The sequence below is a fragment of the Chrysemys picta genome, chromosome 8 (genome assembly GCF_011386835.1).
Source record: "Chrysemys picta bellii isolate R12L10 chromosome 8, ASM1138683v2, whole genome shotgun sequence".
In the NCBI taxonomy this organism is placed as follows: domain Eukaryota; kingdom Metazoa; phylum Chordata; order Testudines; family Emydidae; genus Chrysemys; species Chrysemys picta.
The window spans coordinates 60,127,613-60,146,620 of NC_088798.1; the positions used below are offsets into that span (position 1 = coordinate 60,127,613).

Consider the following 19,008-nt stretch of genomic DNA (forward strand, 5'->3'; position numbering starts at 1 on the left):
GCACCAAAAGTCCATTACCTCAGCAACTGAGGAGACTGCAAAACTCCCATCGACTTGGGTGGAACCAGGATCTCACCCCAGGGCTATTTCATTTGTCCAATTCCTTTGTAAATTTCCATGTTGTTGAGTCTACTCCTTATACTAAAGGGATGCTGCCAAGGTCATTTAGGCCCCAAATTCTACATGGAGTTGGGGCCTGATTCATAGCCTGTTGGACTCAATGGGAGCCTTTCTGGGCTTTGGATCAGACCCATACTGAGGACAATGTTGGTGACGGATAGATTCGACTGAAAGGGTTATATAGAGAGTAAAGGGTCTGAGTACCTTAGAGTCTCCCTCTAATTGCTCCATGTAAATAAATTCCACCTGGAATTCTGCAGGGTATGACGTCTCCCCAGGTTTAGCTGGCACCCTTTGTTCTTGCCGTTAATATCAGCACCAGAAGTTTCATAACAGCTAGGTTTTCTGTTCCCCTCAGAAACATGTTTCCTTCCATGAATCCCAACCTAGTGTCTCTAACTGAGATGGCCCAGAGCTGAAACAACTGGATCTGTACTCAAATCTTCCTTCAAACCCAAAGGGGTTCAGATTCGGGGTCTTGGATCAGGTCTCTCTCTAGCCTCTCCAAAGAAGGCATCCAGATCTTTGAATGGCCCTGGTTAGCGTGTCCCCCATATTGATGATCTCCTTTCCACAATGCAGAGGCCAGAATTATCCTCATATTGCAATGGTGTTTCCACCATTACCAATCTCCTATACAGTGCTAAGAGATTTCACTCTGGATCATGTTAAGAATGTGTTCCTAGATCGCTCCGGTATTGTACCCATGTCGGTCCCAGGATAGTCAAGAGAGAAGGAGGGTGAGGTCATGGCTTTGATTGGACCAACTTCTGTTGGTGAAAGAGACAAGCCTCTGAGCTTACATAGAGCGTTTCTTCAGGTCTGGGAAACTTAGAGCTCTGTGCAAGCTCGAAAGTTTGTCTCTCTCACCAACAGCAGCTGGTCCAATCAAAGCTATTACCCCACCCACCTTGTGTCCCAAGGGAACACTGTCCTTTAGCATTCTCTGTAATGATTCTTTCCCATTACTCTTCCTTCACATGTCTCAACTCCAGAGAGTTGGAAGCTGACTCAGTGTAAGTGACTCATTTTTATATAGAGTCTTTCTTCCATCATTATCATCATCATATTCCAACTCTCATGGAAAACCTCAGGGCACCATATAAGGAAAACAAATACAGTGTAATTATAGCACAGTAAAACACTGCTCTGTTATAACAGAAATCACTGCAATTGACAGAGAGGGATCACTTTGCCCATCACTGAAGTCTGGCAGCTCTTTAACAGCACAGCCACACTGCACCCCCGCTGGGGGAGGGAAGGGAAGGGAAGACGACTAGCAGTATCCACTTAAACTGTGGGAAGAATTTAGGTCAGCAGAAGGTAATTAGCCAAACTGGAAACTGAGCAGGTCTCCAGAGCTAATGTTCCTACTTTTGCAATGAGTGCCGTAACATCTATAAAATCACAGCTGGGGATTACATGCCACCCAAACGCTAGTACGTGCACCAGCACAGAACTCCTAACACCATGACTGAGCACTGCACCACTGCTGACTCCAGGGGATGCATGGCTTCTGCTGAATATCTAACTCCACTTCCTCAGCATCGGAGGTTACCCTAGAGAGCTCCCAGCCAAATAACGGCCAAGGCTAACATTGCTTCTCTCATGCCCCCGAGGGAGACTAACTGGATTGGAGTCAGAGTGCAGTGAGGAGCAGATGGTGGAGAGCTTGATGAGAAGAAGTTCTGCTGCCGCAAAGAGCTCTACGTAGGTGGCCTTGCATTCATGCCTCCAGGCACTCGGAGCAGGAGAGAACCAAGTTTCAAGGAACATTCTGCTGGCCCTGTCAACGTGCAACTCTTCCTTGTTTTGTGGGGGATCCAGAGGGAGAGAACTGGGTCAGGTTTTATGCTGCTAGTAACAGCAATTGCCTTCAGCTACCCCATCAGCCTGCCCAGCCCTTGGGATACCTACACCCACTACCGCTGCAGCTCTAGCCAGGATTCAGCATACCATGAGCAGTGGGCAGTAGGATGGCCTCTGGAGGGAAAGCAGTGATACAGCTATTTGGATGGTCTGTAATGTTGCCATCGGTTGCCTGGAAAACAGAGCTATCTTCATTACTCTCTGGAAAGAGCTGTGCTTCTGAGTTTATCCAGTACATTGCTGGGTGCTGCAGTGAAGAAAGAATGGTATGTTCACACGGAGGGAACCAAATTCCCCAGTGGAATCAGCCCTAGGTGGGCTGACACCTGGCTAAAGAATATTTCAGGCTCCCCTCCCAGCCCTCCATCTCTTTCCCTTCCCAAGTTCCCCTCCTGTCTCTCTTTTCCTGCAGCCTGTTGGTTTCCATTTCCTTCCCCCTGGATAGAATAGGGGACCTGTCTGCTGGCCATTCGGCCTCTTCTTGCAGCACATAATTTTGGGAGGGGATCACAGCACATGGGGTCTTCTGGCCAGATGGTTTCTTCCTGCAGCTGAATTCCAGCCAGCATCACGGTGCCCCCTTAAATGCAGCCTCTTGGTCAGCCCACACTTAAAGTCAGCCTAGTGACCCAGGATATCTCCTAATCTAATGATCTTTGCCTTTGGCCTAAGTCTTAGCTACTGCTCGTCCCCACATCTGGATACTGATATACCAGTGCCACGTGTGCCAAGGTGCCCAATGATTTCACAGTCCAGCTGTTTTTGTTGGGCTAGGGGAGAACCTGGTGTGTGGAATGGCATTGCCACCAAGTGGCCGGTTTAGTGAACTAGCTCATGCCCATTTCCTACAACACACGTGGAAAATTAGGTCTTTCTCACAGTAGGCCCCATGTAATTGTCTCATGAGGGTGCCTGCCAGCTTTGCTCCATTTGAAGGTGAAAGTAGGGCTTCTTAGGTGCTATCCCTGTAACCCAAGCCTGGGATCTGAAAGTCAAGCTGTGTCCTTCCTTTCTAGCATTGCCTCACAGTAATTGAGGTTCTGCAAACAGAACTTAGTTAACCATTCTGTTGATGATACATGATCCAGAACATACTCCAGCTCCCTCTCCTATAGCTTTATTAGCTGAAGCAATGAAAATTAATAGACGCTTAAGACAAGATCCTCAGCTGATGTAAACTGGTGTAACTCCATTGGACTCTCTTTACATCAGCCAAGCATCTGGCCCAGACAGAGCTGTGGAGTAGAAAGGACTGAAGATCACTTTTGTGACCCTGGCAAATGAGCAGAGTAGGTACTGGAATTAAACAGTTTAAGTGGACACTAGTCTTTTTTTCAAAATCAGATATTGTTGTGGGGAAATTTTTAATTTTAATTTTCCAGGGTCTTTCCCCCCATGAAATCGAAAAACACACATTGTCATTTTTTATTTGCAAAAAGAAGAACAGGAGGACTTGTGGCACCTTAGAGACTAACAAGTCTCTAAGGTGCCACAAGTCCTCCTGTTCTTCTTTTTGCGGATACAGACTAACACGGCTGCTACTCTGAATTTTTTTATTTGGTCCTTCTCCACTGATCCTTTAGCCTCTCCCTTCCTTGCTTCAGTCCCTCTTCCTTCCCCTTTGCAGTGGCCAAAATGGAAACAGGGGAGATGGAAGAGCAAATTCAAAATTCCAAACCTCAACATTTTTGCAAAAAAAAGTGCAATAACTGAAAATACCGTTTCTTTTGAAAACTGCCAAAACAAAAATAACCTTGACGGTTATTCTTAATCTTTGGCCAACTTCCTCCCTGGTTTTTGGCCAGCTCTAGTGCGGAGATTGGCATGGAACTGCTGTCCATCACTCATCCTCATACACAACCACACATAGGCCTTGGAGGATTCCTATCCTGAGTACAAAAGGAAGGAAGGAGCCGGGGGAGAAGATATTACTCATCTCTGTTTAACTGCTTGGGAAAGCAGCACTCAGGTGCTGCACAGATTCAGTAGCTGGTCTGTGCTGCATCTCTGTGCTACACAGAAGCATGAAAAGTGTTTCCCTTAATTCCATTGGCAAGGACGTTCCGCCCTAATGGGGGATTTTATTTTTAGTGTTTGTTTTGTCTGTCTCTCTTGGCTTGAAACTGGCTACCTCCACTGCTTGTCTTCTTGCACAGATACAGCCTGGTGGTAGGGACCCTGCAACCCTTAAAGTTTCAGCATGGTTTATGGGGTGCTGGCTCTCCGACGCCTCTTCAGAGCTCCTAGCAGCCCTTGACATTCAGAACCCTGGGAGTGGCAGAAGTTTCTGTTTATTATTTCACTTTAAAAAAAAAAAAAACTTTAATGTGCATCCGCACTTCCTGGAGCATACCTGGACAGGAAAAGGCCATCTCCTAGTATTTCCAGCATGAAGTAGCAGGAAGTACTGGAAATCTCACAAGATGGACAGATTGCCAGGCCAGTTTTGCAAACCCAAGTGGTTTGGAGAGTATGGTGTGGGCAGTATCTGAATTCAGGTGTGGTACTTACCCAAACCTCTGATCCTTTTGCAGCACTGGCCTTGTCATTTACGTAGCCCTGTGAGTCTCCTTTTTCTGTACACACAGATGGGGACAAAGAGGGTGGGTAGGAGTCATGGGCTCAGCATTCCAAGGGCTGGGTGGGAAGTCAGGAGACTGCCATTATGTATAGCTCGCACAGGGATTGGTGCTCTTATCACAGTGGGGGATGCGGGGTTGGGGTGGGGGTGGGGAGTTGAGGAACGTTTTGACAGCTGTTAAAAGGGTAGGTAAGGGTTGAGTTCCCCTGTTCATAATTGTGCCGAGAGGGAATGTGCACAGAATGGGACCTCTGGAGTGGCCACATGCCCCATTCACCCCTCACTAATTACGCAGTGCCTAATTGAAGCTGGTGAAGGATTAGCAGCTCAGCTTCACTGTCCTTGTGCCGCTGGCCAAAGAAAAGAATGAAGTCCTTTGTAATCCGATTACACGTGTCACCACGAGGACGCTGAGCACTTATTGAGAACCTGAGAGAACGCCACACCACCAGCCCTGACCTCCCTACTGCCCTAGGCCTTAACAGTGGCCAGACCATGCTCTCTTTCCTGATCAAGGTGGAAGCAGATGGAGAAGTAGCAATGGAACAGATCCCTGCAAGCACTATGGGCCAGATTTTCCAAGCAGCTTTGAGCCATATTTCCAAGTGCTCAGCACCCACAATTGGGGCCAGATTTTCAACAGGGCTCAGCACCCAGCAGCCCCAATTATGACACTTACTTTGGTGCCTAAATGATCGTTATTACTTGTATGAAAGTAGCATTTACAATCCCCCGCTGAGATCAGGGCTCCGTTGTGCTTGGTGCTGCACAAATGCATCATGAGAGAGACAAGAGAGTACAACCTAAATAGACAAGACAGGCAAAGGGTGGCAGGGAGAACAGAGGCCCAAAGAGATGATGTGACTTGAAGGCCACCTAGCAGTTCAGTGGCAGTGAATACAACCTATGTTCCCTGCCTCTTAGTCCACAGAAGGCAGGGAGGGGTCAGAGATTGTCCCCAGATAGGGGCTCCGGCATGCTGCTGTGTCCCATTTTGGCAATGCTACTTCTGTGGAAATGAGTTTTGCTTGGCTGCTGTTTTTTTACAGCTTTATCTAACTTGATGGGAAAGATCAATAATGGCCGGGCAGGAGAGAAATAAACCCATCAGAAACCAAAAGGAAGTGACAGACAAACCCATGAGATATTCCACCTAGATAAAACAGTGATCTGCGATCGGTGCCCAGGAAATTAGCTAGATTTCAATCTCCTGAGTCAGAAATCACAGGTTGTGCCTACCGCAGTCTAGGACCTGCTTGTTTCAGCTCTCAGAGCAAAAGACTGTTCCTTTATTAATTATTGACCATTTCATCTACACCGCAAAAATAAGAAACACAGATGACAATGTTGGATGTCAAATCATTCTGGTAACAAATAACGCTAGCTTATCATTTCCATCTCTCTCTGGCTGAGTCTCTCACTCTGAATTTCTGTCTTTTTACAAGCAACTACAGCAGGTCTCAATAGTTGCTTTTAAAACATTGCCTTGTCTTTGTTAGAATAATCCAATTTCCCCAGCCAACAATGTATGCAGTGCTCCCAAAAGAGCCAACCGCTCCAGCCCAAATCAAGACACAACTTACATGGACATTTGTTGACCTCTAAGAATATTACTTAGCGGTTCTGTAGTGCTCTCCATTTTCAAAGCAGGGTCTAAAATATTAACTCAGTGCTGGTCTACACAAACATTTAGTCCATGGCAAGCTGGAGCACGCATCTACTCTGTACTCACTGGCCACGTGGACCCTGCTGCCACACACTAACACTACCCTAGCATGTTTTGATGTACCCCGCTTTGAAACAGGAGTAGATCAGAGTGCACTAAGGCAGTGGTCTCCAAAGTGGGGTGCGCAAGAGGATCCTTGGGGGTGCGCGGCAGGAGAAGCGCTTTTTTTTAATTTATTTTTTTGCTTCGTCAGTTCAGGCAGGAGTCCGAGCGGCTTTTTTTTTTTTTTCTTGCTTTGGCAAAAATTATAGAGCCGGCGCGGCAGGGGGTGCGTGCTCAAAAATTTTTTACTGATAGGGGTGCGCGATCAAAAAAGTTTGGAGACCACTGCACTAAGGAACTGTTAGTGTGCATCGGACACAGTGCGTGGCAGGCTAGGGCTGGGAAGATTTACACCCCAGCTAGCTGCAAGCCCTAAATCATGCTCACAACACTCTTGCGAGGTATAAAAGTGTTACTCTCCCAATTTTACAGATAGGTACAACTCCAGATTTTGCACTGATCAGTCAACTGTGACAGCATGCTACGTTCTAAGCTAGAGGTCTATCTTTGTCATAGAGTAACCGAGCAGTCTTGGAGAAATTGGGACATCTCTAACAGTAGCAAAGCAAAATAAAATGTTGTGGTGATAGATGCTACAGGGTCTCTATAGGTACATATATAAATAGCTAATAGATAAGGTGCCAGTAGATGGCGATCAAGAATATGTAGCATGATTCCACTTCCCTGGCCTTTGGAGGGCCATCAGAAATCGTTATGCATGGCCAATAGCTTCCTCGGACACATGAACTCTCACAATATGAAGTTGTTTTCTGAGGTCCTGTTCAATTTCTCCTAAGATTTCCCTAAGTTGCTTCACTTTAGAGACATCTCGGAATGGCACTTGATACCCCAGAAAATAATTCAGCACTGCCAAATAGTTTTGTTGGAAATTTTTCAGCAGCAACCTTAGCACCTAGATACCATAAATACTGTGCCCTTTATAAGCACTTAGACAGCAACAGGAGAACGTGGAGTTGCCATGACAAGGTTGATAGTGAAGAGAGAATGCCAAGGGGTGAGGCAAAGCAAAGGAGATACAATCATGTGGTTGGTAAAACACACACACTCATGCACACACACATAAGCATAACCTGTCTTTCTTTGTATCTGCTGGCAGATCTGGTGCCAGGAACTGAATATGGAATTGGGATATCAGCCATCATGGATAGCAAGCAGAGCGTCCCAGCCACCATGAACGCAAGGACCGGTGAGTTCCATGTGCCATCAGATCACAGCCCTATAAACATGCAAAATAAAACGCACAGCACGGTACTCACTAGCATCATTCTTAAAGCACAGCACTGCTTCCTTTAAACCACATCCAGCCTTAGCCTGTGCAGAGCCAGGGAGAGCCAATGCTGCCTGGTGCAGCCTCTGCTATAGGATCCTGCCAGCTAACCTGTCACAGGCTGTGTCTACACTAGGGTTTATGTCGGCATAATCTATGTCGCTGAGGCTACATCTACACTACAGGGGGGGTCGATTTAAGATACGCAAATTCAGCTACGTGAATAGCGTAGCTGAATTCGACGTATCGCAGCCGACTTACCCCGCTGTGAGGACGGCAGCAAAATCGACCTCTGCGGCTTCCCGACGACGGCGCTTACTCCCACCTCCGCTGGTGGAGTAAGAGCGTCGATTCGGGGATCGATTGTCGCGTCCCAACGGGACGCGATAAATAGATCCCCGAGAGGTCGATTTCTACCCACCGATTCAGGCGGGTAGTGTAGACCCAGCCTCAGGGATGTGAATAAACCACCCCCTGAGCGACGTAAGTGCTGATGTGGACTGCACTATGTCGGTAGGAGAGCGTCTCCACAGTGGTGATGGAACACTTTTACTAGCGGGGATGCTGAAAGCCAGCCCCCTTATCCCTGTCCATGCCCCCCCCCCGCAGCTGGGGCCGGGAGCAAGGCCTTGTCTACTGGAGGATGGGACCGAGACAGGGGTAAGAGAGCCAAGGCTGGGGTAGGGCGCGGGCCCAGCAGCCGGGACCCTGCATGTGCGGTTGGGAGCAGAGCCCTGGGCACGGGGCCTGTGTGCAGGGCTGGGAACGGAGCCCCGGGCATGGGGTGGCAGCCGGGACCCCACGTGCGGGGCCAGGAGCACAGCCCAGGGGTGGGGTTGGGACCCTGCCTAAAACCTGCTGCAGCACCCCCCATATCCTTAGTTCCCGTGCCTATGCTTCTCCTGACAACACAGGAGCTTGACAGCCTTCAGAACCGCCGCTCGCGGGGGCTGGAGTAGTTAAGCTGATGGGAGAGCTCTCTCCTGTTGGCTTATAGTGGCTACATTAGAGAGCTGGCAGCTTCGTCGCTGTCATCTCTCTAGTGTAGCCATAGCCACAGTCTTCGTAAGTGTGCTTAGGTCTTGTGACTAGGGGAGTGTCACTTCATGTACCAAAAGCACTAGCCAGCTCCCCTGCCTGTCCCTCTCAGCTGATTCACACACCAGAGACTCCTTTGTTATCATAAAGTCACTTCTGGGCATGCCTGGAAGCCATGCACCGTTCAGCAATGCTCAGCGGCTCTGCTGGGCTACAGTGTACACAATTCAACCAGCACAACTCTAGTGTGCTGAGCCCTGTGGCCAGGGCCGGCTTTGGCTTTTTTGCCACCCCAGGCAAAAAAGCCTCCCCCCCTCCCCCCAGCGCAGCAGGGGAGGGCACCGAGCCCGGCCGCAGGCCGCTTTCCCCGACCGGCCAGAGTGCCGGGGGGAGGGTGGTGAGCCTGCCGCGGCTCCGCTGGCGGCCGGAGCCCCGGGAGGAGGGCGGAGAGCCCGGCCGGGGCTCCGCTCTCCCCGGCGGTCAGAGCGCCGGGAGGAGGGCGGAGAGCCCGCCGCGGCTCCACTCTTCCCGGTGGCCAGAGCACCGGGTGGAGGGCGGCGAGCCCGCCGCGGCTCCACTCTCCCCGGCGGCCAGAGTACCGGGTGAAGGGTGGCGAGCCCGCCGCGGCTCCGCTCTCCCCGGCGGCCAGAGCGCCGGGTGGAGGGCGGCGAGCCCGCCGCGGCTCCGCTCTCCCCCGTGGCCAGAGCACCGGGGGGAGGGCGGAGTGGCGGCCAGAGCGCCAGGGGGAGGCCAGAGAGCCCAGCCGGGGCTCCGCTCTCCCCGGCGGCTGGAGCCGGAGCACCGCACCGCCCCCCTCCAGGTGCCACCCCAAGCACAAGCTTGGTGGGCTGGTGCCTGGAGCTGGCCCTGCCTGTGGCTTGCATTACAATTTACCTCAGCGGTTCTCAACCTTGGGGTACTCAGAGGTATTCCAGGGGATACATCAGCTCATCTAAATATTTGCCTAGTTTTACAACCAGCTACATAAAAAGTTATAGCAAAGTCAGTACAAACTAAAATGTCATACAGACAATGATTTGTTTATACTGCTCTATATACTATACACTGAAATGTAAGTATATTTATATTCAAATAGGTTTATTTTATAATTATATGGTAAAAATTAGAAAGTAAGCAATTTTTCAGAAATAGGATGCTGTGACACTTGTATTTTCATGTCTGATTTTGTAAGCAAGTAGTTTTTAAGTGGGGTGATACATGGGGGTTTGCAAGACAAATCAGACTCCTGAAAGAGGTACAGTAGTCTGGAAAGGTTGAGAGCCACTGATTTACCTCATAATCATCTCCTCCTACAGAGCTTGACAGCCCTCAGAACCTCGTGGTGACAGCCTCCACGGACACGTCTATCTCCCTGGCCTGGACCCAGGCCAAGGGCCCCATAGACCATTACCGCATCACCTTCACTCCAGCCTCTGGAATGGCCTCCGAGGTGACAGCACCCAAGGATAAGTCTGAGCTGACACTCTCAGACCTGGATCCCGGTACAGAATATACCATCTCAGTCATTGCCGAGAGAGGCCGTCAGCAGAGTTTGGAGTCCACAGTGGATGCATTCACAGGTAGGGAGGGGCTGGGACAAACTCTGCCAGGGCTCAGGTTGGTGCAATGTGCTGGCACATCTCCTGACCTGACATCTTGTGCTCCCAAATCTCAACATTTTATTTGGGGGTGGGGGGGGTCTCTAACTGTTATGGTTGCAAATGTGAGCTGAGCATAACTGATGCAGAGATGTCTGCCCAAGTCTGGAACAGCTCATCCAAAAGGTGTAAACTGCCCATACATCTGTGTGGTGAACTCAGATACCCAGTGATGATCACTGAAATAGCAGCATCGTTCACTGTGTCATTGCTTGGGAAAGCCTGTAAGAAGGGTGGGGGGATCACAGATCCACACCATTTACTGTGAGGGATGTCTCATTCTAGCACCATGGGGGGTGGCCTTGGTGAGATACCTCCACTTCCATTTTTGACTCAGTCAACGGGGCCGGGCTTGCAGAGCCCATGCTCAAGGAACCAAGTACACACGATCAGATTTTGAATATCTGCCCAATCCACTGAGAGTGTCTGGCGACTATTGTAGGTAGAGCAGGAGGCGATGCATGGGGGGGTACGCGGGGTCATGTGTCCCCCACCCCAGATTTCTGCCACGGGTTGCTGGCTAGGCCCCCTCCCTGTGCAGCAGATCCTGGAGCTGGTGAGCTGGTGAGCTGCAAGCTGCGGGGAGAGGCAGCAGCAAACAGCTGGGAGCTGTAGGGAGGGGCCGCTGAGGGTAAGGGGGGGGTGTGCTTAGGCGGAGCGTGACTCAAGCTGTTGGGGGGGTGAATCTTTAAATTGTGCCCCCCTCCCACTCTCAGCAGGTACCAGTCGTCTCTGGGTGGAGCTTATTTTGTGGGTTGAAACCCTTTTTTCCTCAGTTTTCCTCTTGTTCTCAACTCCGGTTCAAGTTAATAGAGAGAACAGGGCTGGCCTCTCAATCTGGCACTGCTGGGCAGTGAATCCCAGTATTTTACAGTAGCATCATGCCACATAGTGACATAACCCAGCGAGAAGTGGTTCAGCATGTAGCCATACTTCTGCCTGGGACACTCCATGAATGAGACTTTTATCTTATTAATTCTGTATGATGGATGTCTTGACATATGCAACTTGAGCGTAATCATTCCATGACAGACTTGCAACATCTCTCTTTGGTTTCCAGGGTTCCGACCAATCACACAGCTGCACTTTTCTCATGTGACTTCCTCCAGCCTCAACATCACCTGGAGTGACCCCTCTCCTCCGGCAGACAGGTTTATCTTGAACTACAATCCCAGAGATAAGGAGGAGACCAAGCAGGTCACACTAGATGCCACCAAGAGACACGCCACCCTGTCTGGCTTGCAGCCATCTACGGAGTATATCGTGTCACTGGTGGCTGTGCATGGTTTGGTCAGCTCCGAGCCCATAGTGGGCTCCATCACAACAGGTAAAGTCAGCAGCTGTCTGATGGGGTATAATGCTCATGCCTAATCTCCGGCTGGAGAAGAGATCCAAGATACACACGGGAGGTAATAGAGACTCCTGGCTCAAAACCATCCTCCAGAGTTGGAGCTAACAGAATAATTTATCTTTACAAAAGAAAGTTGCTGCCTCTACGGATCATTATTTTAAAGGGATTATTCATCTCAGGCTCCAATTCCACATGCCCCATAGCTAGACTGTTTGTCCCAGGCCTCCGGTTCTACATGCTCCAGAACCAGATAATCCGCCTTGGGCTCCCATTGCAGCACGCTACATATCCAGTTTCGTATTGTTCTTGTCTTTGCCTTGGCAACAGAACCCAAAACAGTACAAGGGGATTAAACGTTTAGCCTCCCTTAATCCTGGAATCTCCACCGTGGCCAAAAAAATGAACGTGTTTAGCTTGTGGTCTGAAATTGCTTTATAGCCAACCTCATCCTTCCAGTTTAGGATAAAGCAGCCACAAACAAACGCACAATGGGCTTAGAGCGATGGGAGTTGTGGGAGCTAACCCATTTCCAGACACACGGCAGAGCTCCAGAGAGGGGCTGAGCATTCAGACCTTCCTTTGGAGTCAGTCAGTGAGACTCTTTCCCTGAGCTTTGCACCAGGCCTTTTGTTTCCCCAGCTCACATTCAGAGCCGTGGCGGGTTTTGAACCGTAGAATAGGGTTCGATGTCAGCATTCCTTGTTGAGTTTGGCTATTTAAACCCCCTGGTGGGTTGTCTTGCATACACCCATACTGTCCTCATAACCTGGCTTTTCTTACAGATGAGTAGTCCAATAGACGTAGCCCCCCTTTCTGGCATCTGGGGTGACTGTGCTACGAAATTCTGCATGCAAGAGTGTTTGGCTGGATCGACCGCTGGTTCAGCCAGCAATCAGTGTTCCGTGACTGCTTCATAGGCTTTATCTGGCCTCTGCCTGTCTCCTCTAGGGATCGACCCCCCGAAGAACCTCACTGTGGGCAATGTAACCAAGGACTCAGTGATGATCTTCTGGGCCCCTCCTATCACAACTTTTGACCACTACAGAGTGTCCTACCGATCTGCACAAGGTAACTCAACTGCCTGCTCTAAAGGCTGTTCCAAAGCTGGCTGTGGGCTCTAATGGGTGGCTTCTGGCATAGCATAATAGCCAGCCACCTCACAAGCCATGACTACAGGGGGAGGTACACGATAGGGAGAAGCCAGCACTGCAGAGTGCATGGTAGGAATGAGAGAGGGGGCAGACATTTCCTATCCACTGATCAGGCCACCTCCACAGTCACCAAAACCCTCTGCCCAACTGATGTGGGTCAGTTCAGCCTTGGCATAATAAGTTAAAGCCCCCTGGGGACGCACCATGATGTGGCTGGTAATACACACAGAGCTCTAACTTCCACACCTGCTGGGAACAGGTCCTATGGGAGGGGTGAGGGTACAGCACCTCTCAGACACAGGTCCTGAGTCTTTCTCTCAGGGTGTGTCTACCCAGCTGGGAGCACATTTCCAAGCACAGGTAGGCAGACATGCGCTAGCTCTGGTGGAGCTAGTGCACTAAATGTAGCAATGTGGCTGCAGTGGTGCAGGTGGTGGCTCAGGCCAGCCTCCCAAGGATAAGCCCACCCAGACCCCCGTGATGAGTACTCTGTTGAGCGAGCTAACCCAAGCAGAGCTAGCATGGCATCTATCCATGCATGCTCCCAGCTGCAGCGCAGACATACCCTAAGGGATCTCACCCTACTAGAACAGCTCCAGAGCAACTCTGGGGTCTTGCTAGGAACTAAACCAGAGATAGAGATGCCCAGATTAGGGGCCAATGCAGTGCCCAAAGTCAATGGAGGAAACAGTGCCGTCACTGCGCACTGCTACATTCTCCCTGACATCAGGCATCCTGCCACCAGCAGCTGGTGCCAAAGCCAACAAGAACAAAGAGTGAATTTGGCCCCAGTGTTATTGATCCACTCTGCTGCACCTTGTGAGATGCGAGGCACTGAGGACCAGCCCAAGGGAAAGGTGGCTGCGAGCCCTCCAGATCTGACACTGCTCCAGAGGATGAAATAGCCCGGCATAAGTTAGAGCAGCCCCATGGGGCTGTTCCAACCCACAATGGGCATATCCCCACTATCCCGGCATGCCCTCTACACTGGGGCTTGCAAGGCAGGTGGCAAAGGGCCACTCACATTACTGTCCATGCATCTCCTCCAAGTACATACTTTCAATATCCCCTAACCTGCCTGTACCCTGGAACTCTGCCTGGGTCTATGCTCCTTGCACTGCAGCCTGAGCTTCTTTAGGCTCCTGCTCAGAGCAGGACGATCTGACGAGCGACCGTGAAGCTCTTTGCTCTGCCCGCGCTTTGCAGGAAGAGCGGACAGCACGGCAGTCGCCAATGACGTCGCTGAATACAACCTCAGCCGCCTGCAGCCAGCGACCAAGTACGAGATCAGCCTGAGCAGTGTGCGGGGCCGGGAGGAGAGCGAGCGGGTCTCCAGCATCGTGTATACAGGTGGGGGACATTTCCATTGACGAGATCAGAGGTTGTGCTGTGCACGCTCTCTGGCAGGGCGTGATGTGCGGAGAGGCAAGAGGAGTGGGGACAAGGGAGCCAGGATTGCCGCTGACTTGCAGGGTGACCTCATTGTTTGGATGACCATAGTTTAAAAGCGGTTCAGATCCATAACTGTAACCTCTGTTCCTGGTGACTTGTGGTGCACATTACTGGTTCAGGGAAAGGGGCACTATGAAGGCATCCAATGCTATTGCCACACTTTGAAATAACTTCACAATGTGTAACCCTTCTGCCAGGTGGAGCCAGCAGCAACAAGGGCCGGGTTCAGTATCTAGAGGTTCCTTTTCAGCAATACAACACAAAACCAGGCTCGAGCCCCCACCCAGTGACCTGAAACAATTACACACCACCTCTGGCCATCTCTAAGAGGCAATACGTTCCCTCTCGCAAGCACAGAGTCTGAGTGTAGCAAAAACTTTTAATAAAAGGAGAGAATTAACTCAGCATTAATCTGGGAAAACACCGCAACTAGGGTTCATAAACACAAACCGTGAGCAAAAGACCCACCCCCAGGTAAGTTGGGCAGTGTCCTTTTCCCTTCAGGGTCTTAAGTTCAGCAACCCAAAAGTCCCTTTAACATGCCCATTCCTTCTCAGTACCCCACTCACAGTTGCTGTCCTTGGCCAGTGCAGCCCCAGAGTTCAGAGGTTCATCCACAGAGTTCACATCCCATCCTCTGTGGAAGGCAGGGGGGGTAAGGAGGCACCTTACATGCTGCATTGCTCGGGCACTCGCTCGTCACCCCAAAGGCCAATTGCCACGCCTCTCCGGGGCTCTGCTCTGGCCCCCTCCACCAGCTTCTCTGCTGGCCACTTGACACACTTTTCCGCCAGCTGCCCACGCCTCTTCACCAGCTGCCCTGCTAGCCGCTTGCCACACCTCTCTGCCAGCTGCCCACTTGCCAAGATGTCTTCAGGGCCCCCCCACCACTTAACACCTGTGCTGGCTCTTGCAATAGAGACACTGTCCCAAAGTAGGTCTAATACTTAGACATCAGTATCCATGATTTCAGCTCTGCAGGCTGTAACAAGACCCTCAATTGAGTCTATATTAGCTCTTTTATTATACCATGGAGAGTGGAAGGGTAGGGTGACCAGATGTCCCATTTTATAGGGACAGTCCCAATTTTGGGGTCTTTTTCTTATATACATTCTTATTACCCCCACCTCAATTTTTCACATTTTCTGTCTTGTCACCCTATGGAAGGGTCAAATGGTGTCTAGGACCCTTAAACAGGAAACACCCCCACCAGGTGCAAGTACCTGTTCCCACCCTCTTTCCATTCATTGGGCTTTAGAACCCATGTGCCCTGCCTAGCAAGTACTGTTCAGTTGAGGGTGAGTCCCTCCACTGGGATATGTTCTGCTCTGCCGCCCTCGGTTCACACAACAAGGATAACAACTCTTTATTACTCCTGTCCCAATAATAAGGAGACTGGGGATCCAACACCAGCCACAAGTGATCATTTGGGCAAGCAATCCCATCATGCTGAGCACCTTGGCAAGGTGGGTGTGTCCATGCAAATGAGATCAGATTCTGAAGTCTTTTTCCATAGCTCACCACTAGATGTCAGGGGAGCTCATCCAGACTCTGCTTACACATGTGCCAGCCTGATCCAAGCTCCACTCAGCGAACAAGGTTCCTGTGGGCCCAACATGGACTTTTTAAATATGTCCAACAAAAGCCCTTAGAAAGTCTGCCTGCCTCAGTGCAGAGGGGAACCATGCATCCACAGTGTGGCCACGGTGCAGCCAGAGGGCAGGTCACAGAAGCTGATGTTGATTGGCTGATGCTAAAACATCCTTTCCTAAGGAAAGTACCAACTGTCAGTAACAGCCCTTCTGGTCGGAATGCATCATAGCCATGGGCAGATGGGGATCTGTGAGTAGCCTGTAGGAAGCAAGAGCAGAAATTTCACCTACTCCAAGGGTTTTCTACCCCACAGAGTTAGCAGCAGCAGCATAAAAAAGCCCCAGTGGATTAAAAAAAATCTGCCTAGCAGGAATAGAAACTATTGAACCCATATGCAGTGGAGTTAGAATCATAGAACCAGAGGTTTAGAAGGGACCGCAAGGGTTATCTAGTCTAACCCCTTGCAAGATGCAGGATTTGTTGTCTACCCAGCCTTCTTTTGCACACCTCCAGTAAAGGAGCATCAATGACTTCCCGAGGCAGTCTGTTCCATTGTCCTACTGTTCTTACTGTTAGGAAGGTTTTCCTGGGGTTTAATCTGGAATTCACCCCTCACCCCCAAAGAGTCCAGTTCCTTTTCACACCCATCCCCTGATGAATTTATGGTTCCTTCTCAGCCATGGACCACCCTCTGGGTCTGACTGCCACCAATGTCACCCCAACAGAAGCCCTGCTGCAGTGGAACCCGCCTCTTTCCGAAGTCGAGAACTACGTCATTGTGCTAACGCACTACACGGGTACGTCTGTGAAGCCGGAAAGCCGAGCTGGTTTGCCTCCAACCTGTAAGCAGCGAGATTTGCACGTGGCTTTAGCGCCATTAGCTAAACTCTATTAGCTGCATCAGAAATTAATTAATTAGCCTGACCCCCTCCCAGACAGCTGGTTTAAAGGGATTCTATCATTATGGGAAATTAGAAGGTGGATTTTGCTCTCTGGGTTGGTTGGCAAAGCCACGCAAGGACCAGAAAAGGTAGGACAGGATGGCAGAGGGGCCAGCCATGCCCTGATTTCAAACTGATATCTATTCCTGCTTGACTTTTTCACACACACATTACCCAGCCTACTCCTGCCTGAGTGTCCTGTCAATCCAGAGAGAGGTGCCCTGACACTGTACCAACAGGGACCATCCCCCCTCTGCGATGCTCCCGGCCCCAGCACTCTGAGGACAAGGAATCTTGAGGCTGACCCTGCAATCTGAGCTCCAGACACCCTCATAGCTAGCCCAGCTCACCAAAACTAGACATGAATACGAGAGAGCCTCCAGTTAGCCCCAGTACTGAAGAGGAGGGAAATGGAGAAGATGCAGCCAGTGGGCAAAGAGAGAGTTCCCTATGCATAGACCTGGCTGAATTCTATTGTTTTTTTTTACAATTTCAACAATAAATATTGATTTCTATTTTTTATTTTTTCCCCAATTTTTAAATATTTTGATTTTCACAGTTGAGGGAAATAAAGGGAGGCTATAGGGGGTTCCCATAATTGACAGCAGGGCTACAGGGGGCTCCCTGCATGGCTGAGGGGCCCAAGACACTGGAGCGCAAGGTGCCAGGGATCATGGCTTGGCACAGCAGAGATCCTGGCCAAGGAAGAGGACAAGCTACTGGCCATGAGGAGGCCATCCCGCCGCTGAATGGCTCCATCCCCAGACAGAGAATGGGGTTTTGCTGGCCCTGCAGGGCTCCCTGCCCTGCCACAGGGCCGGTGCTACCCAATTTCTGCAGGTGCAAGGTGGGGGAGAGGTCTGCACTCCCACCAACTGAGGGTGGATATTTTTTCATTGATTTCAATGTGGAGGCTGAAATTGACATTTTCTTACATCTGTTGCTTTAAACCCATTCCTGCCCAAGCTTGCTTCTAACATCAAACCAAACTGCTCTGCTCACAGATTGCAGGGCAGCGAGTTTACAAGTTAGTAGCAAGAAAGGAGGCAGCATGATCCAGTGGGGGAGGGAGCTGGGTTTTAATCCTGCTGACTTGCTTTGTGACCTTCCACAACTCTAAGCCTGTTTCCCCAGCTGTAAAATGGTGATCATAATTCTTATGTTCTTTGTAAGTTGCATGGAGAACCTGGGATGGGAAGTGCTATGTACGGGCCAGGTGTTGGCATGGTTTTTGTAAGGAGTGTGGGCAATGGCCATTCTCATTCTTCTGCGATCTGAAGAAAGAAGGACATCATTCACCCAAAGAGCGGAGACATGCTGGCAACACATGGTAAAATGCCACCTGTTGTGCCCAGGCAACCCGCCATGATAGGCTTTTGTTTCAAATGGTTCTTTCTTAGTCATATTTTAACAACAGAAGGGCTCCGTATTCAGTCCAAGCTCCCAGGTCCATCTGATTTCAGTTGCAGGGGAGACCATTCTAGTGGACGGTGCCAACCAAGAATACCAGCTGATCAACCTGATGCCCAGTACCAGCTACATGGTCACCATGTATGCCACCAATGGGCCTCTCACTAGCAGCACCATCAGCACCAACTTTACGACTCGTACGTACGGTAACTTCTTCCCTTCTCTAACTAGGTGTCCTTAGCGGTTTTTATTTTGTCCAGCTGGGGAACAGAAGCCAAATAAATTGTTAAACAGTCTGTTTTATGTGCTCAGGAACCACAAAGGCACACAGATACCATGATGATAGGCATGGTATAAGAACCAGACTATACTGATATATGTGAGATGTCAGGTTCAGGAAGATGCTTTTAAAACACTCAGCAGTTCCTTTCTGCTGATCCCCCAGATAAGATTTCCTGATGGCTTCCAGAGGAGACCCTTATCAGATCTTTTTCTTGCCCATTGCCGTAAGGCTGTATACAGGAGAACAATGGGATCTGTTTCACTATTAAATAGCTACTTGACAGACATTGTGCTTCATGCAGTTCAGAGCAATTGCACGACAAAAAAAGTCCATGTGGAGAATATTTATCTGGTTCCTAGTGCCCTGTAAGTGGAGCTCCAGCTAGCGGTGGGCAAACTGTCCTGGAGAGCAAGAGGATGGATGGGCTGAGCACAGGATTGTGAGAAATCCCAGACTTCTGTGGTTCAGCCAGCACTCCTGTCACCATGATTCATGGATCCAGCAT

General features: G+C 50.1%; 1 protein-coding gene and 1 long non-coding RNA gene across 3 annotated transcripts in view; one reads left to right on the forward strand and one right to left on the reverse strand.

Annotated features, from left to right (window-relative positions):
• The window catches only part of TNR (tenascin R), a 293,152-nt gene that overhangs the window by 260,299 nt on the left and 13,845 nt on the right, over positions 1 to 19,008 (forward strand). Inside the window, exons 10-16 of the mRNA XM_005304219.5 lie at positions 7,456 to 7,545; positions 9,981 to 10,244; positions 11,383 to 11,649; positions 12,622 to 12,741; positions 14,031 to 14,174; positions 16,547 to 16,666; positions 18,274 to 18,417. Of these exons, the coding sequence (XP_005304276.2) occupies positions 7,456 to 7,545; positions 9,981 to 10,244; positions 11,383 to 11,649; positions 12,622 to 12,741; positions 14,031 to 14,174; positions 16,547 to 16,666; positions 18,274 to 18,417 (1,149 nt within the window). The remainder of the gene's footprint in view (positions 1 to 7,455; positions 7,546 to 9,980; positions 10,245 to 11,382; positions 11,650 to 12,621; positions 12,742 to 14,030; positions 14,175 to 16,546; positions 16,667 to 18,273; positions 18,418 to 19,008) is intronic.
• LOC135973086 (uncharacterized) overlaps positions 1 to 19,008 on the reverse strand; it is a 156,939-nt gene that overhangs the window by 69,519 nt on the left and 68,412 nt on the right. The window lies entirely within an intron of this gene.